Raw genomic sequence first — 21,630 nt, 5'->3', positions numbered from 1 at the left:
GGTGTGAGACAACGGCAAATAAAAATACCACAAAATTTTCCTACCATTTTTAAGTTGCTTTTTTTCGGATTTGGTGTCCACTTGGTTGGTGTAAACCTTGGACTGTTTTCAGAGTTCAATTAGAGTCTTTTCTAACAGTTTTTACTTTTTTGAATTTTTTATTTTTGTGATGAAATGGGCTCTTGGAGCTACATTCTACCCCATTTATGCTGACATCACCCCAAATATTTTTGGTGAGGAAAAGAAACTAATTTGGAATTGACTTCTAGGAGAGATAACTAACTAAGGAGCTGGAGCCACTGACTGCAAAACAGCAAAAACATGGCTAAAGCCTTTAGGCAAGATCACATTTAAATAGCTAACATTTCTAATCATTAATACAACTTCTACACTGTTGCTGTTTTTCACTTTTCCCAACCCATTGGTTGGTGTGATGAGTTAAATTCAAGGCCCAAAACCAACAACTTCCAGGGTAAAAGTGAATTGCTTTGTTACAGTATAGTTTTATGATGATGAATACCTTCTTTAAAAAAAATATTGGTTTATAGAGTTTAAGATAAAAAAGTAACAAAGTGTTGGTATGGTGGCTCACACCTGTAATCCCAGCAGTTTGGGAGGCTGAGGCGGAAGAATTGCTTGAGGCCAAGAGTTCAAGACCAGCCTGGACAACACAGAAAGACCCTGTCTCTTAAAAAAAGAAAAATTGAAACAAAAAATTAGTCAGATGTAATGGCATGACTGTAGTCCCAGCTACTCGGAGGCTGAGGCAGGAGGATCACATGATCCCAGGAGTTTTGGGTGCAGTGAGCTATGATCGCACCACTGCACTCCAGCCTTAGTGACAGGCGAGAATCTGTCTCAAAAAAAAAAAAAAAAAAAAAAGGAGTAACAAATATAAACTTTGAAATCAGAAAGATTAATAAAAATAAAAGTGGACAACATACACAGCCTAATTTCAGTAATTAATATACAGCTTCAGTAACGAAGGCTGTGTGGTGGTATTGGCTTTAGAGCAGACAAACAGATCAATGGCACAGAATTAGAACCACACATAAATTGTCAACTGATTTTTTTTTTATATAGATGCCAAGTTAATCCTATCCTGAATGACAGTCTTTTCACAAATGATGCTGAGACAAATGGGCAGCTTTTATGAGAAGGGAATGGACCTCTATCCATACCGCCCAACAAATACACGCACATGGATCACAGGCCTAAATATAAGATCAAAACTATTAGCTTACAGGAGAAAACATAGATGACTTTATCTGTAACCTTGGAGTAGTCAAAATATTTCTTAGGATAAGAAAGCACTAACCATGAACAAATATGATAAATTGGATTTCTAAACTTTAAAAACTTCTTATCAAAATATACCGTTAACAAAATGCATAGAAAAGCCCCTGAATGGGAAAATAAATGATAAGATGCATTTTCACATATGAATGCATGTAGCGAGTACAATGAAAATAATATTCCATTTATAGTATGAACAATACATATAATAGTTGAATTTCAGACATAAATATAAAGGGAAAAAATAACAGAAAAGTTGTACCTTGTACTTGATTGTAAAGACTGTAAGAAAGATAACACTTCCTAATTTAGTGAAGATATTTTCACATAAGACTAATTAATTTTTATCAGTGTATTTTAAATAATAATTTAAAATGGGATTTCCAAGTCAAGGAAACATGCCCTTGTTTTTTCTTTGTTGACTATTTTTTTTTTTTCCCCTGAGACAGAGTCTCACTCTTGTCACCCAGGCTGGAGTGCTGTGGCGCGATCTCAGCTCACTGCAACCTCCACCTCCCAGGTTCAAGCAATTCTTCTGCCTCAGCCTCCCAGGTAGCTGGGATTATAGGTGCATGCCACCATGCCTGGATAATTTTTGTATTTTCAGTAGTGACGAGGTTTCACCATGTTGGCCAGGCTGGTCTCGAACTCTTGACCTCAGGTGATCCACCCACCTTGGCCTCCCAGTAGTTTGTTGACTATTCTTAATAGTGCATTTAAAAAAATCAGATTGGATTGGGGCAATCAGGAATTCTAGAGTTGGTCTTTGATTTGTTAGTGGATATTCAAATAAACCTTCCAAAAAAGGTTAAGAATACTGGAATAAAAATTAGGCCATGAGCTGCCCCAAATATCATAACAAGAAACATAATCTTAAAAAATGTTCTGAAGATGTATGCTTTCGCTGCAGCTAAAACACACACCCCTATTATTGTTGAAATTGCACTTTGTAACACTGGGTAGCCTAGAAGATACAATGCCTCAATTGATTTTTGGTTTACTGAGGGCTGAGAACTAGAAACAAATGCATAGGAAATGTGTGCAGAAAAATCGAAAGAAAACCCTATACAAATGACAAGATTAATCATGGATATGGAATCAAGATTGACTTTCCAGAATGTCATGAAACCCGTTACCCCTACAATCACAGAACCAATAGCAAAAGTCACCCACAAGGCACACAATGGATAAGGGATTAACAATAAGGAAACAATGAACATAGCTGCTGATGCAACCAATACATTTCGAACAGTGTTTTCTAATATTGCAGCATACTGATCAAAATATATAAATGCCTGGTTATATACCATTAGGGGAATTTCACAGTCTTCAGCTATGCGTCGTAATTGGAATAACATTATTTTCTTTTTGGTTGAGGAAGAAACATCTGTTGTCTGAATGAAGCCCCGGGAAGAAATGATTTCATTTGATGATGAAATATTAATATCATGCTGAAAATTTGGAAAATTGCTTAAAAAATCAGGAATATTGTTTATAAAAGTATTCTTATCATTTGGATCTTGGCTGTTACCTTTTAAATATTGCACATATGCATCTAACCAAAACTCTGTAAGATTTTTATCTACATAGACATTTTTTTCAAAAATTTTAATACAGTTTTCCAGTTTTTGCCTGACATCTTTATCCCAGTAGTCAACTTTTTTAGTAACAATAACCATAACCCTGGGACCATAATCTGAAAAATAATCCTCCTCTATGTTAAAATATGGTGTGATGTAGGAATCGTCACTTGCCAGATTTCGAAGGTCTAAACCTTCCTGAACATGGAAACACCCATATATACTGCTTATGATGTACAAAACATATATAAAGACTACAAAATACTTGGACTCACTGCTTGTGAGAAAGGGGCCAAAATAGTCTCTAAAAAACAAACTCATTGGATGGATATCAGTTCCATGTTCATCTGGGACAGAACCAAATGGGAAACAGCAGAACTTTTTAAATGAGGACCATTTTGGGTCAGCCTTTTTCAACCAGCGTAGGCAGACTACTTCTCTTTTACCATCCAAGGCCATAAATGCTCCAAAACAGGTGATGTTATAAAAATAGCAAAATAACAGGGTCGTTCCTGTATAGATGCAAAAACATTGTACGGACCTAAAAGAGCTCATAATCCCTGTATAGAAGGCCAGGATGTTAGTGATGGTAGTGATTGTAATAGACACTGCCGCTTTTGAATAAACATTGGACATCCGCTCTCGTATGTCATCTGCAAGCCTGGTCTTATGCCAGGCAGAAATCATGATAAACATGTCATCGACCCCAACACCTGTAAAAAAAAAAAAAAAAACAAAACAGAATCTTCATCTTCATACATGTTACTATCCATTAAAAATTAAACAGGTTTATCAAACCATTTTCTTTTTCTGTCTCTTAAGGTTTTATTTATCTTGTCCAACCTCTGATTAAATACTCCCTTCTCTGTGATGCTTTCCCTGGTTGCCTCTGAATTTACAACAGAACTCATCACTCCTTCCTTTGTAGTAAGTCTTTGCTTTGTACATACTCTTATTATTGCACATAACGCAGTATACTCTACTCTTCACTTAGAGTGTTTCCATGATGAGGTCAGGAAACCTGGTTTCATGGGTATTAGTCAAAGCAGCATTGACAATGTGTATCTTCGATTCCAATAGATTGCTTAAGAGATCATTTTCTCTTGTAAGATATTTCGTGCTCACGTACAGACACATCCAGCCAACATTCTGTTGCTTGAAATATAAGCTGCACTTAATGTGTTCTACAGTTAGCATCTGGCTATCTCTGTGGTATGATTTGAGAGGCACCGCATAGTTTATAGACACACACAGGCACATGCACAGAAGTAGTTTTTCTGCTAGTTTGTTTCTGATACTTAGAATGTTGGTATTCAAATTTCACTTGCCCAGTTCATTATAATGAGATCAGAAATATGTGTCAAGGTAAATCTTAAGAATTCTTTACATATTAATGCCTAGATAATTAGTTCCTTTCCTCAGTGATGTTTCAGATTGGTTGGAATAGGGGAACATCTGAGGATTTTCAAGTCATGACTGAAGCCTGGGAAAGGAGGATTACAAAAAAAGGGAACTGGAAAGTGCAGCATGAGCATGTTGCAGATAAAGTTCACCTCCCTCCAACTTCCTACCAGACATGTGAGTAATGAATTGCATTATGACAATAGGATGGCTATGATAACAATAGGTGATGGGAATTTTTCAGCTCCGTTATAACCTTCTGGGACTACCGTTGTATATGTGGTCTGCTTTGTCTATGCAGTCTATCTTTGACCAAAACATTGTTATGTAGTGCATAATGGTATAAGAAAAAAAATATTTGACCTTTCAATTAATCAAGGGATGCAAATTAAACCACAAGTGAGACACTTGGTTTTCTTATTAATCAATATTAGCAAGACTGAGGATTTTTGGAAGGTTTTCTGCAAATGAAGACACTCATAGTCTGCTAGGGAGAAATGGAAATTGGCACACAGTTTTTCAGTCCAAGTTTGCAACAAAGCAAAAGACTTAAAAAGGGAATACCTTTGACTATCAAATCTACTTCTAGGAATTTGTCCTAATTGGACAAATGCTCAAAAGTAGGACAAGTGTGTTCATTTTGGTGTAATTTATAATAGGAAAATACTGCAAACAACATAACCCCATAACAATATGAGATTGGCCAAATCAAACATAGCATTAGATTAGAGTCATATTCAGTCTTTTTAAAAAGAGGTAGATATTTAATGTTAAATGAACATTTCTTGTTATAAGATGTTTGAAATGGAGAGATAGCTGTATGTGTATATTTGCATAGACCAAATTCTGGATGGATATACATAAAGATATTAGCAGGAATTATCCCTGAAGGGTGGAATTACAGTTGTTTTCCATTTTTCTTTGTATTTTTGGTAAGCTCAGAATTTATTTTACAGTAAGCATTAGAAAATAAAGGTGTTTATATTTTGGAAAGTAGGCATCTTGGAAAAACTAATATTTGGTTTTCTGGGGGAGATAGTGAGTTGTGTACTGGATATTAGCTTATTTATTCTAGCTTTTCAAGGCATACCTTCCTTGTATGCACTCACACCTAATCACCCAGTGTACCCCACAGCCATAAATAACTATAGTTAAGATGTATATAATTGATTTAATGTAAGCAATTTTGTAGAGTTTGCATGGAGGCCTAGGACATTCCTGTATATTACTGTAGACTTTATAAACACCAGATACTTAGGCTATTTTAAAAATTTTAAAATTTAAATTTTATTTTAAAATATATTTTTCTTTCTTCAATAATAAATTAGCCGTAGCTTACTGTAACTTTATTATTTTATAAACTTTTAAGTTTTTAAAAAAGTTTTTGGCTTTTTATGATAACACGGCTTAAAATACAAAAACATTGGACAGCTGTACAAAATATTTTCTTTACTTGTATCTTTAATCTATAAGCCTTTTTCTATTTTTTAAAAATCTTTATTTATGGCTGGGCACGGTGGCTCACGCCTGTAATCCCAGCACTTTGGGAGGCCAAGGTGGGCGGATCACGAGGTCAGGAGATCAAGACCATCCTGGCTAACATGGTGAAACCCCGTCTCTACTAAAAATACAAAAAGAAATTAGCCTGGTGTGGCGGCGGGCGCCTGTAGTCCCAGCTACTCGGAGAGGCTGAGGGAGGAGAATGGCGTGAACCCGGGAGGCGGAGCTTGCAGTGCACCAAGATTGTGCCACTGCACTCCAGTCTGGGCGACAGAGCGAGACTCTGTCTCAAAAAAAAAAAAAAAAAATAAAAAAAAATAAATAAAATAAAAAATACTTATTTATTTTTTTACTTTCTAAACTTTTTATTAAAAACTAAGATACAAAAACACATACGAGCATAGTAGTGCATGCCTGTAGTCCCAGCTACTCGGGAGGCCGAGGCAGGAGAATACCTTGAACCCGGGAGGCGGAGGTTGCAGTGAGCCGAGATTGAGCCACTGCACTTCAGCCTGGGTGACAGAGTGAGACTCCGTCTCAGAAAACAAACAAACAAACAAACCAAAAACCACACACATTAGTCTAGGCCTACATAGGGTCAGAATCATCGCTATCACTGTCTTCCATCTCCACATCCTGTCCCACTAGAAGGTCTTCAGGACACGTGGAATTGTCTCCTATGATAACAATACCTTCTTCTGAAATATCTCCTGTATAACCTACATGAAGCTATTTTACAGTTAACTATTTTTTTCATAAGTTAGAGTACACTCTAAAATAATGACATAAAATTTAGCGTAGTGAATACATAAAGTAGTAACAATTGTTTATTATTATGTTGTGTACATAATTGTATGTGCTATACTTTCATAAGACTGGCAGAGCAATACATTTGTCTACACCAGGATATAAGGAAAGAACATATTATTGTACAGCTGTCCAATGTGTTTGTGTTTTAAGCTGTGTTATCACAAAAAGTCAAAAAGTTTAAAAGAAACTTTACAGTTTATAAAATAATGAAGTTACAGTAAGCTAAGGTTAATTTATTATTGAAGAAAGAAAAATACATTTTTAAATAAATGTAGCATAGCTTAAGTGTCCAGTGTTTATAAAGTCTGCAGTAGTGTACAGGAATGTCCTATACCTTATGTTCACTCAACATTCATTCACTGACTTACCCAGAGCAACTTCCAGTCTTGCAAGCTCCATTCGTGATAAGTGCCCTATACAGGTGGACCATTTTTCATATTTTCTACCATATTTTTACTGTACCTTTTCTATGTTTAGATATATTTAGATATACAAATACTTACCATTGTGTGACAGTTACCTATAGTATTCTGTATAGTAACATGCTGTACAGGATTGTAGCCTAGGAGCAAGAGGCCAGCATAGCCTAGGTACGTTGTAGGAAATACAATCTAGGTTTGTGTAAGTACATTCTAGGAAGTTTACACAATGTTAAAATTGCCTATGGCTGCATCTCTCGGACCCTTAATGTTAAGTGATACATGACTGTATTTTTAGTGGCGCGTATTTTGTTTTTTACATGTGAACTGCTGTTCACGTACGTGGCCTGTTTTTCCATTAGGATACTCGATCTTTCCACCTCTAGAGATATCCAGTTCAATTTCATTTCCCTGTTTCCTGGCACCTCATTTTTGAACTGTAGAGCCACCTCAATACAATTCTTTCCTTTATATCCCCTACCCCACCACATTCACGGTGTGCAGCCTCCTGTTTTGTTTTACTCACCTAGAATAAGAAATGGCGAATTGGCAACTATGATGACAAATGGCACCCCAATGTGTAACAGCAGGCCAAAGCCGCTCACCACTGCCAAGAAAGCAGAAATCACTCCAAAGGCCGCAACACACGTTTTGTTTCGTATGCAGTCAAACCTGTAAATTTGGAGGGAAAAATCATGGAATTTGTAGTGGTAGCTTTCATCAATGGGTAACATTCTTGACTTGGACACCTAGTCAGAAATCTCTAAGGCAATAATTTCCACACATATCTGCTGGAGACCTTTAATTCCCAAGGACTATCTCAGAACAACTGAAAAAAAAAAGGAAAGAAAGGGAGCAGAAAAGTTAGAAATCTGTAAATCTGTATTTCTACCAACCCTCTTATATGTGATTCTTTGCAGCCAGCCAAGCACTAAATCACTGACTAGCATTTTGGAACCACAAAGAATTACTAAAACACTGCTAATGGTTAATTCCACTCTGATCTTCAGAAGGGGGTGAATGGAATATAACAGGTAACGAAGAGCAAGCTGTACTAGAGAAAGAACATAGATCCAGTTATCTTTTTATCCATCCCTGGTCTCTAACTAGCCATAACACAACATTAAATACCTCCTGTATTTCCAAGCTAGTACAATGTGTATTGTTGTTAACATAAAGTAGGAAAGTCTCCTTTTAAGTTATTTTCAGGATTCCTTTCTACTGGTGAAGTGGGCTCTGTGGAAAAGTTGCTACGAATTTGGAAAAAATTAAAATGTGCTATATTTTAAATGACCCAACCTATGCCTGTTTCCTTGGCAAACCAACAGAAACGGGACTATATACAAAATATTTTAAAGTATGATTCAGTGCTTTACCTCCTCAACAACCATAACATTACCTTTTAAAATATTGGCAACAACCTCTGGTTTTAGATTTTGCTTGTTAGAAATTGCTTCAAAACAAATGACTGATACCTGCATTCAGATATTTTAGTAGGAGAGAGAAACTAAGTTTGGAATTTTAGTCTAGGAGCTGAAGAACTGGAGCCACTGGTTTCAAAACAGCAGGAACATGACTAAAGACCTGCAGGGGAGATTGCATTTAAATAGATACAATTCTTCTTATTAATAAAATGTCATTTAGTGCTATAAATTTCCCTCTACACGCTGCTTTGAATGTGTCCCAGAGATTCTGGTATGTTGTGTCTTTGTTCTCGTTGGTTTCAAAGAACATCTTTATTTCTGCCTTCATTTCATTATGTACCCAGTAGTCATTCAGGAGCAGGTTGTTCAGTTTCCATGTAGTTGAGCGGTTTTGAGTGAGTTTCTTAATCCTGAGTTCTAGTTTGATTGCACTGTGGTCTGAGAGACAGTTTGTTATAATTTCTGTTCTTTTACATTTGCTGAGGAGTGCTTTACTTCCAACTATGTGGTCAATTTTGGAATAAGTGCAGTGTGGTGCTGAGAAGAATGTATATTCTGTTGATTTGGGGTGGAGAGTTCTGTAGGCATGGGCAAGGACTTCATGTCTAAAACACCAAAAGCAATGGCAACAAAAGCCAAAAGTGACAAATGGGATCTAATTAAACTAAAGAGCTTCTGCACAGCAAAAGAAACTACCATCAGAGTGAACAGGCAACCTACAGAATGGGAGAACATTTTTGCAATCTACTCATCTGACAAAGGGCTAATACCAAGAATCTACAATGAACTCAAACAAATTTACAAGAAAAAAACAACCCCATCAACAAGTGGGTGAAGGATATGAACAGACACTTCTCAAAAGAAGATATTTATGCAGCCAAAAGACACATGAACAAATGCTCATCATCACTGGCCATCAGAGAAATGCAAATCAAAACCACAGTGAGATACCATCTCACACCAGTTAGAATGGCCATCATTAAAAAGTCAGGAAACAACAGGTGCTGGAGAGGATGTGAAGAAATAGGAACACTTTTACACTGTTGGTGGGACTGTAAACTAGTTCAACCATTGTGGAAGTCAGTGTGGCGATTCCTCAGGGATCTAGAACTAGAAATACCATTTGACCCAGCCATCCCATTACTGGGTATATACCCAAAGGATTATAAATCATGCTGCTATAAAGACACATGCACACGTATGTTTATTGTGGCACTATTCACAATAGCAAAGACTTGGAACCAACCCAAATGTCCAACAATGATAGACTGGATTAAGAAAATGTGGCACATATACACCATGGAATACTATGCAGCCATAAAAAATGATGAGTTGATGTCCTTTGTAGGGACATGGATGAAGCTGGAAACCATCATTCTCAGCAAACTATCGCAAGGACAAAAAACCAAACACCGCATGTTTTCACTCATAGGTGGGAACTGAACAATGAGAACACATGGACACAGGAAAGGGAACATCACACACTGGGGACTGTTGTGGGGTGGGAGGGAGGGGGGAGGGATAGCATTAGGAGATATACCTAATGTTAAATGATGAGTTAATGGGTGCAGCACACCAACATGGCACATGTGTACATATGTAACAAACCTGCACATTGTGCACATGTACCCTAAAACTTAAAGTATAATAAAAAAATTTCCATAAAAAAATAAAATGCGTATACTGTTATTGTATTTTACTTTTTCTCAACCTGGTACTATGAATTAAGGTCAGGGCCACAAGTCAACACACATACATATATAAATTCCAGGGCAAAAGTAAATTGCTTTGTTATAATAAAATCTCTTATTATAATTCTTTCTTTCCTTTCTTTTCTTTTCTCTCTCTTTTCTTTTTCCTTCCTTTCTTTCTCTTTCTCTCTCTCTCTCTCTGTCTTTCTCTCTTTCTCTCTTTCTTTCTTGACAGACTTTTGCTCTTTTTGCTCAGGCTGGAGTGCAATGGTGCAATCTTAGCTCACTGCAACCTCTGCCTCCCGGGTTCAAGTGATTGTCTTGTCTCAGCCGCCTGAGTAGCTGGAATTACAGGCGTGCGCCACCACACCTGGCTAATTTTGTATTTTTAGTAGAGACGGGGTTTCACCATGTTGGCCAGACTGGTCTTGAACTCCTGACCTCAGGTGATCTGCCTGCCTTGGCCTCCCAAAGTGCTGGGATTACAGGCATGAGCCACTGCGCCTGGCCTATTATAATACGTTCTTAAAACAACAATATTGGTTTATAGGAGTTTAACATAAGAAAGTAAAAGAGATGAATTTCAAAATCAGAAAGATTTTGGATAAAAGGATAAAAGGTATATATGCCAAGGTTATGCCTGTTCCTCCTTTTGAGTTTCTGGATTTCTTAGGTGTGAATTTTTCAGAGGATAGTGGAGTGAAGTATAGTATTGATTATAGAAACTTTGGCTAGATATAAATAAAGTTCAGTACTATCTGTGGTTTCAGGCATCCATTGTATGTCTTGGATAGTATTCCTGTGGAAAAGCAGGGGATTACTATACATGAAATAGCATGAGCTATAATTAAGTTCAATTTAGAGCACAGACTTTTGAAAAAGTCTTATTTAAATGACTTCATTGCAAGACAATAAATGTAGAACCCTGAAATATGTTTCAATAAGTATCTTAAATGAGCTAAATGCATGTATGCAAGGTATAATCTTCATATATGAGAGCGTGTGAGACAGGCAAAGTGGGGATATGTCCTAGAACTGTCTAGGAAGCTCCACCCAGAACAGACATAAGAGACCCTCTGGGATGAGGAAAGCGGGGGAGCGAGAGGTGTCCAGGGAACTTATAAAAGTACTTGCAGGCAGCTGGGTGCAGTGGCTCATGCCTGTAGTCCCAGCACTTTGGAAGGCCAAGGTGGGGCGGATCACCTGAGGTTGCGAGTTTGAGACCAGCCTGTCCAACATGTTGAAACCCTGTCTCTACTAAAAATACAAAAATTAGCCAGGTGTGGTGGTGCATGCCTGTAATTCCAGCTACTCAGGAGGCTGAGGCAGGAGAATGGCTTAAATCCGGGAGGCAGAGGTTTCAGTGAGCCGAGATTGCGCCATTGTACTCCAGGCTGGGTGAAGAGTGAGACTCCATCTCAAAAAAGAAAAAACACCAAACAAACACTTGCAGAAGGATCAGTTTCATATTCAAAGCCAGAGAAGACATGTATTAGACTGTCATGGCAGCATTCATGTCTTAAGAATTTTTTGATTCAATTTCTCCTACTGTTTGAGCATGCTCCAGTCTGTGAACCACTTAGCAAGATGGATAGTAAGAGAAGTGATAGGAGGGGCCTGGAATATCCCTTTTTCCCCATTAAAGGCTATTCCATGTAGCATGCTCCAGCTAGGAGAGGAGGAAAAACTTAGCTTCAAATCAAGTTACCACTTTTGTTTATGACATGAACATGAACGTGAACGTGGACATTTTAATTCTGACTGGAGGACTTTTTGTCTTGCCTAAGAATTACCATAACATGCAGATTGCCTGAATTTTCATGAGGCAGAGGAAGAACTTGCTCTACCTAGTAAACTTAAAACTTACAAGAAACAAAGGGAGACAAAAATACAACTGCTTTATGTTTATACCTTATGAGTCTTGTGTTCAATATGGTGGTTACATAAGCATAGAAGAGTCTTTAGAGACAACTATAAATCATTTTCCAATTCCATTAAATATTTTTGTGCATTATTGTCCAAAATCATTTGTAAAGATATGTAAGAACTGACTAGAGTTTGTATTTTCAAAACCAACTATCTATCTAGTAGAAAAGTTTTGTTAAACCAATTATTGGTAACATGTAGACTGAATTTTTAAAATGCTTTATCCTACTAACTTTAATAGACTGAACTTTGTGGGGGCTTTTTGTTTCTTTTTAAAGTTTCCTTATTTTCTAAGTGATGTGGTCTTCCTTTCCAGGGTAACAAAATTATGAGGTAGTTTATTGACCCTAAAGAGGTCTCCAGTGTCTTCACATCCCTTTACCTACTGAGACTTCATCTTTCTTTTCCTTACACCTAAATAGTTAAATTATATTATTTGTTCCTAAACCTACCTACACATAAGAATCAGCTAGAGAAATTTTTGAAACATAGATTTCCAGATTTAACCCCAAGATATTTTAATTTGGTAGGGCGGGGCCTGAGAATATCTGGGTTATGGCTCTCTGGGTGACTCTGATGTAAAATAATCTATTTTAATATAATTAGAATATAATCTATGGAGTTCCTTCTACATCTAAATTCTGTTGTTTGATGATATCTTTCATATTTAGTTTGAACTCGAACACAAACTACCCCTAATACCTAGAGAACAATTTTTAAGTGCTTAACAAGGTAAACTGCACATCAGAACAATGGAGACACTTAAGTCAATTACATTAGAACTTAATTTTCTATATAGTGAAAAGTACTATTTTAAATTAGTAGAAATAGGACATGCTTCTTGGTTCTACCAACTTATCTGCCTTCCAAATAGAACAATTAATCATAATTGATGCAATATGTAAGGTAAAAAAGATATGACAAATCAAACAAAACTGGCCACAATTTCTTTTACTATTCCATTTGATTAGACACTGTTGATGATGGGAAAAAATGTTTTTAAAAGTCACCAGGTTTAAAAAATAAGAGTTTAGCACTGGATGTTAGGAAAAACAGCAGAATAAGAAGCTCTTGTCTTCTCAAAGAATTATCAAAAAAACAAGCAGAAACGGTCAGAACCAATTTTATGAACCCTGGAAAACAGTCGAAAAGTTACAGCAACCAAGCGAATGATAAATCCAGAAAAAAAAAAAGCCCCCCCTTTCTGGCATGGTGGCAGTCTTAAAGCAGTAAGTCTTAAAGTGGCAGGGGTGTTAAAGTGGTCACAGTCTTAAAGCAGCCACAGTCTCACAGCAGCAGCAGTATTAAAGTGATCACAGCCTGAGTTCCCAGTGTGAGAGTGTTTTACTGGATCTGGAGGGGGCAGAGCAGATTTTACTCAAAAAATATTGTATACGAAAATTAGCTGGGCATGGTGGCACACGCCTGTAATCGCAGCTACTTAGGAGGCTGAGGCAGGAGAATGGCTTGAACCCAGGAGGCAGAGATTGCAGTGAGCTGAGATCACACCACTGCACTCCAGCCTGGGTGACAGAATGAGACTCCATCTCAAAAAAAAAAAAAATATATATATATATATAAAATATATATATATAAAATATTATAAATATATATATATGTATAAAATACAAAGGACTGACGCAAGGTGCTCCGTTCTGCTTTGCTTAACTCAAAACTCAGGTTGAAAAAGTTGGCAAACATTGCAACCTGAATTAACCCTCAGATGGCGGGGACAAGAGATTACACCACAAATGTACAAAACACTAAGACAAAAGATGGGGAGCATTTCTCTGAGAATTTAGGACATTGAAAAGCAACTGTGTATACTGGGGAATTTAGAAAGTTACAATAAACAGTAACTAACTTGTGTGAAGAAATAAAAATATCCAGTAAAAGGAAATACATGGACAACTATAAAAGCAAGTATTATTGTATTTTTGGTTGTAACTCCACATTTTATTTTCTATAGAAGTTAAAAGACAAATGCATAAAAAATTACTGTAAATCTATGCTATAGGGCATACAATGTATCAAGATGTAATTTGTGACAAAGAGGAGAAGAGGTTCTTGTGTGGTTTTGGATTAAATTGGTATCAATTCAGTACAGACTATTTTAAATTTAGGATGTTATATAAAATCCCCATGGTAATCACAAAGAAGATCTCTAAAAAATATCACAAAAGGGGATGAAAAGGGAATATAAACAACTCACTAGAAAAATATAAACTAAACATAAAGCATAATGGAATGTCACTGTGATAGAAATCTTACCTGGTGCAGTATAATTCCTAAGTGTATTGTATACCAGAAAAAAAAAAAGAAAACTTAAAAAAAAATGAAATGTGGCGGCCAGGAGCGGTTGCTCACGCCTGTAATCCCAGCACTTTGGGAGGCCAAGGCGGGCAGATCACAAGGTCAGGAGATCGAGACCATCCTGGCTAACATGGTGAAACCCTGTCTCCACTAAAAATACAAAAAATTAGCCGGCGTGGTGGTGGGTGCCTGTAGTCCTAGCTACTCAGGAGGCTGAGGCAGGAGAATGGCGTGAACCCGGGAGGCGGAGCTTGCAGTGAGCCGAGATCGTGCCATTGTGCTCCAGCCTGGGCGACAGAGCAAGATTCAGTCTCAAAAAAAAAAAAAAAAAAAATTGAAATGTGGCTAGGCATAGTAGCTCATGCTGCACCCACCAGTGGGGGTGGCTCACAATGTAATCCCACCACTTTGGGAGGTTGAGGTGAGAGGATCACTTGAGGCTAGGAGTTCAAGACCAGCCTAGGCAACACAGCAAGATCCTGTCTCTACAAAAAATAATAAAAATTAGCCAGATGTGGTGGCATGTGCCTGTAGTTCCAGCTACTCAGGAGGCTGAGGTGGGAGGATTGCTTGAGTTTAGGAGTTCAAGGCTGCAGTAAGTTATGATAGTGCCGCTCCACAGCAGCCTGGGCAACAGGGAAAGACCCTGTCTGAAAAGAAAAAAGAAATGTGAAGAAAAGAAAGCATGACAGAGGAAATGAAGGACAAGAAAGTTATAAGACAGAACATAAATTTAAAAAAGTTACAAGTTCTTTCTTGTCAGCAATTACCTTAAATGTAAATAGATTAAACTCTCCAATCAAAAGACAGGTTGGCAGAATGGATAAAACAACATGATCTAACTATATGCTGTTTACAGACTTACTTTATTGCCAAAAATATAAGTAGATTGAAAGTACATAAAAGGATACTTTACACAAATAGTAACCAAAATAGAGCAGGAATGGCTACACTAACATCAGGCAAAACAGACTTAGAGACAAAGGAGTACATTATATATTGATAAAAGGGCCAATTCCCCAAGAAGCTATAACAACTGTAAACATATGTGCACTGCATAACAGAGACCCAAAATATATGAAGTAAATATTGACAGAAGTGAAGGGGGAGATAGAGCGCTCTACAATAATAGCTGGAGAGGACTAGGCATGGTGACTTACACCTATAATTTCAGCACTTTGGGAGGCTGAGTTGGGTGGATCACTTGAGGTCAGGAGTTCGAGACCAGCCTGGTCAACATGGTGGAAACCCATCTCTACTAAAAATACAAAAATCAGATGAGCATGGTGATACACACCTGTAATCCTAGCTACTCAGGAGGCTGAAGCAGAAGAATTGCTTGAACCTGGGAGGCGCAGGTTACAATGAGGCAAGATTGTGTCATTACACTTCTGCCTGGGTGACAGAGTGAGACTCTGTCTCAAAAAAAAAAAAAAAAAAAAGCTGGAGAATGGAATATACCATTTTCATCAATGCATAAAACATCTGAGCAGAATATCAATAAGGACACAGAGAAATGAACAACACTACAAACCAATTAGACCCTACAGAATTATATAGAAGACTCAACCCAATGACAGCAGAATATACATTCTTCTCTAGTGCCCATGGAACATTCTCCAGGATAGATCATACATTCGGCTGTAAAACAAGTCTGAATAAATTTTAAATGACTGAAGTTATACAGTGTGTGTTTTTCCAACCAACAATAGAATAAAGCTAAAAATCAATAATAGAAGGAAAACTGGAATATTAACGAATCTACAAAAATGTAACAATACACTATTAAATAATCAAGGGACATTAGAAAATAGTTAAGAATGAAAATGAACAAAACACAAAACATACAATAACTTATGGGATACAGTGATAATAGTGCTCAGAGGGAAATTTATAGCTGTAAATACCTACATTAAAAAAAAAGATTTAAAATCAATAACTTAACAACTTGTGGATCTAGGGAAAGGAGGGAAAACCAAACCCAAAGCTAACAGAGAGGTGTCTTAGTCTGTTCTGCCCACTGTAACAAAATATCTTTGACTGAGAAACTTATAAACAACAGAAAATTGCTCCTTACAGTACTAGAAGCTGAGAAATCCAAGGTCAAGGCCAAAGATTTGGTGTCTAGTGAGGGTTTGCTCTTTGCTCCATAGATGGTGCCCTCTTGCTATGTCCTTACACGGTGGAAGGGGCTAATAAGCTCCCTCGGAATTATTTTTAAGAGTATCAATCCCATTCTAATCATCTCTCAAAGGCGCCACCTCATATTACTATCATACCAGGAATTAGGTTTCCACATAGGAATTTGGGAGGACACAAACATTCAGGTCACAGGAAGAAGGAAGGAAAGAATAAAGATTAGAACAGAGGTGAATACAGAATAGAAAAACAATAGAATGAATCAATCCAAAAGTTGGTTACTTGAAAAGATAACAAAATTGACTAAATTTCACCTAGTGTCGCAAAGAAAAAGAGAAGACACAAATAACTTAAGCTGACATGAAAGCGGAGACGTTACTACTGACCTTATAGAAATAGAAAAGTTTATAAGAGAATATTATCAAAAACTGTATGCCAACAAACTAGATAACCTAGATGAAATGCATGAATTCCTACAAAAACACAAATGACCTAAACTGACTTAAGGTGCAACAGAAAATCTCAAGGCCTATAACAAAAGATTAAACCAGTGATCAAAAAACTCCCAACAAAGAAAAGTCCAGGACCAGATTTCATTGATGAATCCTACCAAATATCTAAGGTGGAGGTAACAGGAATCCTTCTCAAACTCTTCCAAAAAATTGAAGAGGAGGGAATATTTCCTAACTCACTCTGGGAGACCATCATTACACTGATATAATACCAGACAATGACACCATAAGAAAAGAAAACTACAAACCAATAGCTCTCATGAATATAGGTGCAGAAGTCATAAACATATACTAGTAAGTCCAATCCAAAGCATATTAAAAGGATTATACATCATAGCCAGCTGGGATTTATCCCAGAAAGGTCATCGGGAGAAAGTCAATCAATGTAATATACCATATTTATTGAACAAAGGACAATAACCACATGATCATCTCACTAGATGTTTAAAAGGCACTTGACAAAATCCAACACCCTTTCATGATAAAAACACTAAAAAACTAGGACTATGAAGGAAAATTCCTCAAAATAATGAAGGCATTTATAAAAATAGTAAAACATCATACTCAAGGGTGAAAGAATGAAAGCTTTCCTCTAAGATCAGATCAGATCAGAAACAAGACAGAAAAGACTCCCACCTTCCCCATTGATATGCGATGTTGTACTGGAAGTTCTAGCCAGAGCAATTAGATAAAAAAATAATAAAAAGCATCTAAATTGGAAGGGAAGAAATAGAACTCTCCCTCCTCGGAGATCACATGATTGTATGTATGAAAAATACCAAAGAATCCAGAAGAAAACTACTAGAGTTAACAAATTCAGTGTAGCTTCAGGATAAAAGAGCAACACCAAAAAATTAGTTGTGTTTCTATACATGTGCAATGAACAATCCAAAAAGGAAATTAAGAAAGCAATTCCATTTAAATAGCTCTAAATGAATGAAACACCTAAGAATAATTCCAAGGAGGTGAAGGATCTGCACACTGAAAACCAGCAAACATTGGTAAAATAAACTTAAAAAGACCTGGATAAATGGAAAGATCCTTAGTTCCTGGGTTGGCAGACTCAATATTTTTAAAATGCCAGTCCTACTCAAAACAATCTGCAGATTCAACACAATCCCCATCAAAATTCCACAACCATTTCCCCCCCAGAAATGGAGAAGCTGATTCTGAAACTCATATGGAATTGCAAGGAGCCTAGGATGATCTATATAATCTTGAAGAAGAACCAAGTTGAAGGAATCAGTATTATTCAGCCATAAAAAGCAATGGAGTTCTGATACATGCTACAAGATTGAACCTTGAAAATATTATGCCTAGTGAAATGAGCCAGTCACAAAAAAATATATGATTCCACTATATGAAATCTTTAGGAAAATTCACAGAGACAAAGTAGATTAAAGTTAACTGGCACTGGGTTGGGGGTGGTGGTAGTGTTGGGGAATTTATTGCAAAATGGTAACAGTTCTTGTTTGGGATGATGCAAAATATTTGAAAACAGATCGTTGTGATGGTTGCACGCCAGTGTGGATGTAATTAATGCCACCGAATTGTACGCTTAAGAGTGGCTATAACATCATATGTTATGTCATATATATTATTATATTTTACCACAATAAAGTATTTTTCATAAAGTAAGAGATTTAAAAACTAATCAAAGCTTTTTACCTAAAGCATGATGTGACTGCAAACAGAATGATGAGAATGTATGCCAGGTGAAACATAGGGATCACAGTCACAGAAGTTGCCTGAAATTCCAGTTGTCTGGAAAGCGATGTAAAGTGGACCACCTGCCACAAAAATATACTCAGATAAATAACTTTTAATTACAATATTTGTGTGAGTTACAAAAACTATTGAAACACTTTATCTTAGTGATGAAACTATGTATGTTAAAATTCAGCAAAAGATAAAAATACATGGATTATGACTTCAGAATAGAGAAAATAATGTAGATTTGCTTCTTTCCACACATCTATGGATTCCCCAAGTTTCTTTCAAATTCAAAGTTTAAATAAAACTCCTGAATAAACAAAATCTGAATTTTATATAAAACTTTGAAATCTTTTTTTTTTTTTTTTTTTGAGTCAGGGCCCTCAACCTCCTGGGCTCAAGTGATCCTTCTGCCTTGGCCTTACGAATAGCTGGGACTACAGGTGTGCACCACCACGACTGGCTAACTTTTGTAATTTTTGTAGAGATGGGGTTTTGCCAGGTTGCCCAGGCTGGTCTTGAACCCCTGGACTCAAGCAGTCTACCTGCCTTGGTGTCCCAAAATGCTGGGATTACAGGCGTGAGCCACCACACCCAGCCTAAAACTGTTTAATCTTGTTCTCATTAATAGCTGCAGAAATTGTAACTTTTTCTAAATTTGTATTAGGTTAGTGTCTTTTACTATTTCAATTGTATAACTATTTCAGGAGAGCCTGGTCTTTGAAAGCTCTTTCCAGTGGGTGTCTCTTTCACTAGGCTTATTTATACATCTGAATAGGGTTGCAGATCCACCAATAACTGAACAGCTAATATGTACCTCACACTAAGCCAGGTGCTGCTTCGTATGTATCTAACTTGAAAAATGCTAAGCTAGTTATCTTCTTAACACTATGGAACTTTTACTTAAAAGACGATTTGTTTTTTAATCCCAATGAGCTCCAAGCAAGTTTTAGGGGCTCCCCCAAACCAGTGAAGACTTTAACTAAAAGTAGAATTTCAGAATACTGTAATTTGATTAGAAACCAAACCCCAAAATTAAACATGAAGATCAGTGTCTGTACTGAACAGGCCCATCTGGTGGACACAGGATTTGTGTTATCGACTAGAATGTTACCCAGGATTCATGATTTCTGGCATCCGTCGGTGTTAAGAAAATTGGATTGAGTACTAAATACAGTAGAGCACACCCAGCCTAGAGGCAAGGGCCCCATAAAGTAGTCAGGAAGTGCTTTTGTTACGATTCTGGGGAGCAAGTCTTCCTCGTCCCTCTCACCTTCTCCTGGCCTCCCTGTAAACCCAAACCACCAGGTACCTCAATTTTCTTCAAGGCCAAGGTGTTCTTAATGTTGGTAAATTGGTCGAGGAAATGGGTGAGCCACTGCTTGCTCTGCATGTCGTACTCGGGGTCCTCGGTCTTCAGGTAATACAGCAGCCGCATGGCCTTGGCCCGCAGGAGTAACTGGCCCATTCCTAGGCTGCCCCCCAAGATGTGTCCTCCGAAGAAGCCGGTCAGGTAGAGGGGGTGCCCGCCGTGGTTGTAGGTAGGGAAGGAGATGCTGCTGAGGTTGAGCGTTTTGTCCACCTGCCAGGCGTACAGGAGCGGGTTGGGGGGCACGCAGAGCGCCCTGTACCTCGCGCACACCTGCTGGTACTGGATCTGGCTTCCGTTTTCCCGCGCCACACGCAGATCCTGCACCGCGCCGTCCAGTTTGCTGACTTCTGCAAACGTGGCCGGGTCCAGCAGTGAGTCGCTGTAGGAGACCACCAGAAGCGAGGCGAAATTGGCTTCGGTGCTCCTCCTGGAGGCGGAGAAGCGGTAGGAGTCGTTGGTGGTGAAATGGCCCTGCACGAAGCGCCGCTCCGCCTTGGCCGGGCTCCCCACAGGGGTGTACTGCTCCTCTAGGTCTTCCTCTTCGTCCTTGGGTAGGTACAGGAAGCCGGTGCCCAGCGCGGCTGTCAGCATCAAGGGCGCCAGCAGGAAGATCCAGGGGTGCGCGCCCACCTGCCACCCCAGCCACTGGAAGGCGCGGCACAGCGGCCCCTCTAGGCAGTCGGTGTGACAGCGGTGCCGGTGCCTGCAGATGGCCATGGGTTCGGGGGTTTCCTCCTCCGGCAGGGGTGCATCGTCCAGCTCCAGCGGCAGGCTGGGTGTATCGTCCAGCACCGACGGCCGGGGGGGTGCATCGTCCCCCTCTGGCAGGGGTGCATCGTCCCGCTCCGACGCCGGGGGTCCTGAGGGTTCGGGGGGTTTCGGGGGTGCCAGAAGTCCCGGGGGTGGGTGCTTGCCTTCCGACTCCGATTCCTGAGATTCCTGGTACCACTCCGGCCCGGTGGCAGAGTCCCGTTTGGTGAGCTTGAGCTTCTGTTCGGGCCCCGGCCCGGGCTCGGGCTCCACCCACTGCATTGATTCTTCCTCTAAGGAAGCGCAGGAGGAACAGCAGGTGAAAAGCAGCTGCGGAGATCCCACCAGACGGTTTCCTGGCCCCACCCAACGCTTTCCTGGCCCCACCCAACGGTTTCCTGGAGAAATTCTAGGAGAGTTTGCCTTCTAGCCGCGCGCCGGAAGCGGAGGCTGCGTTGGGAGCACGTGGTTTGCCCAGTCGCCCAACTAATCTGAAATGTGTTTGTGGCTTGCTTGGTTTCTCAGGGGTTCTGCACATACAAGGAACGCTACTTCAAGGCCATCAAATGAGTGCCTATCCTATGGACTCGCAATTTATTGGGAGAATGTGGGTGTTTCTTCCACGCACACAAATGGCACAGAAATTCCACATGTCCTGAGTGACAGATTTTACCTTTCTTGGCGTTCACCCAGTAGCAGTTTCAAGTAAGACTTTTATGAACCTGACACACTTGACTTAGTTATTATTTTTATTTTCTGTCCACAAGTGTAACATGTACATACA

The 21,630-nt window shown here is 38.7% G+C and overlaps 1 protein-coding gene across 1 annotated transcript; it reads right to left on the bottom strand.

Annotated features, from left to right (window-relative positions):
- Positions 1-2,653: 2,653 nt before the first annotated feature.
- Positions 2,654-21,128, bottom strand: PTCHD3 (patched domain containing 3). The gene is made up of 5 exons (XM_030798489.1): positions 20,037-21,128; positions 18,680-18,801; positions 7,533-7,678; positions 3,419-3,589; positions 2,654-2,703 (listed from the first exon to the last, which is right to left on the bottom strand). Exons 1-5 carry the CDS (start codon positions 21,126-21,128, stop codon positions 2,654-2,656), a joined length of 1,581 nt encoding a protein of 526 aa, XP_030654349.1.
- Positions 21,129-21,630: the final 502 nt, after the last annotated feature.

This window comes from Nomascus leucogenys, chromosome 18 (assembly GCF_006542625.1).
Source record: "Nomascus leucogenys isolate Asia chromosome 18, Asia_NLE_v1, whole genome shotgun sequence".
Taxonomy (NCBI): domain Eukaryota; kingdom Metazoa; phylum Chordata; class Mammalia; order Primates; family Hylobatidae; genus Nomascus; species Nomascus leucogenys.
The sequence above is the reverse complement of the archived record's forward strand: the minus strand, read 5'-3'. Positions and strand labels throughout refer to the sequence as shown.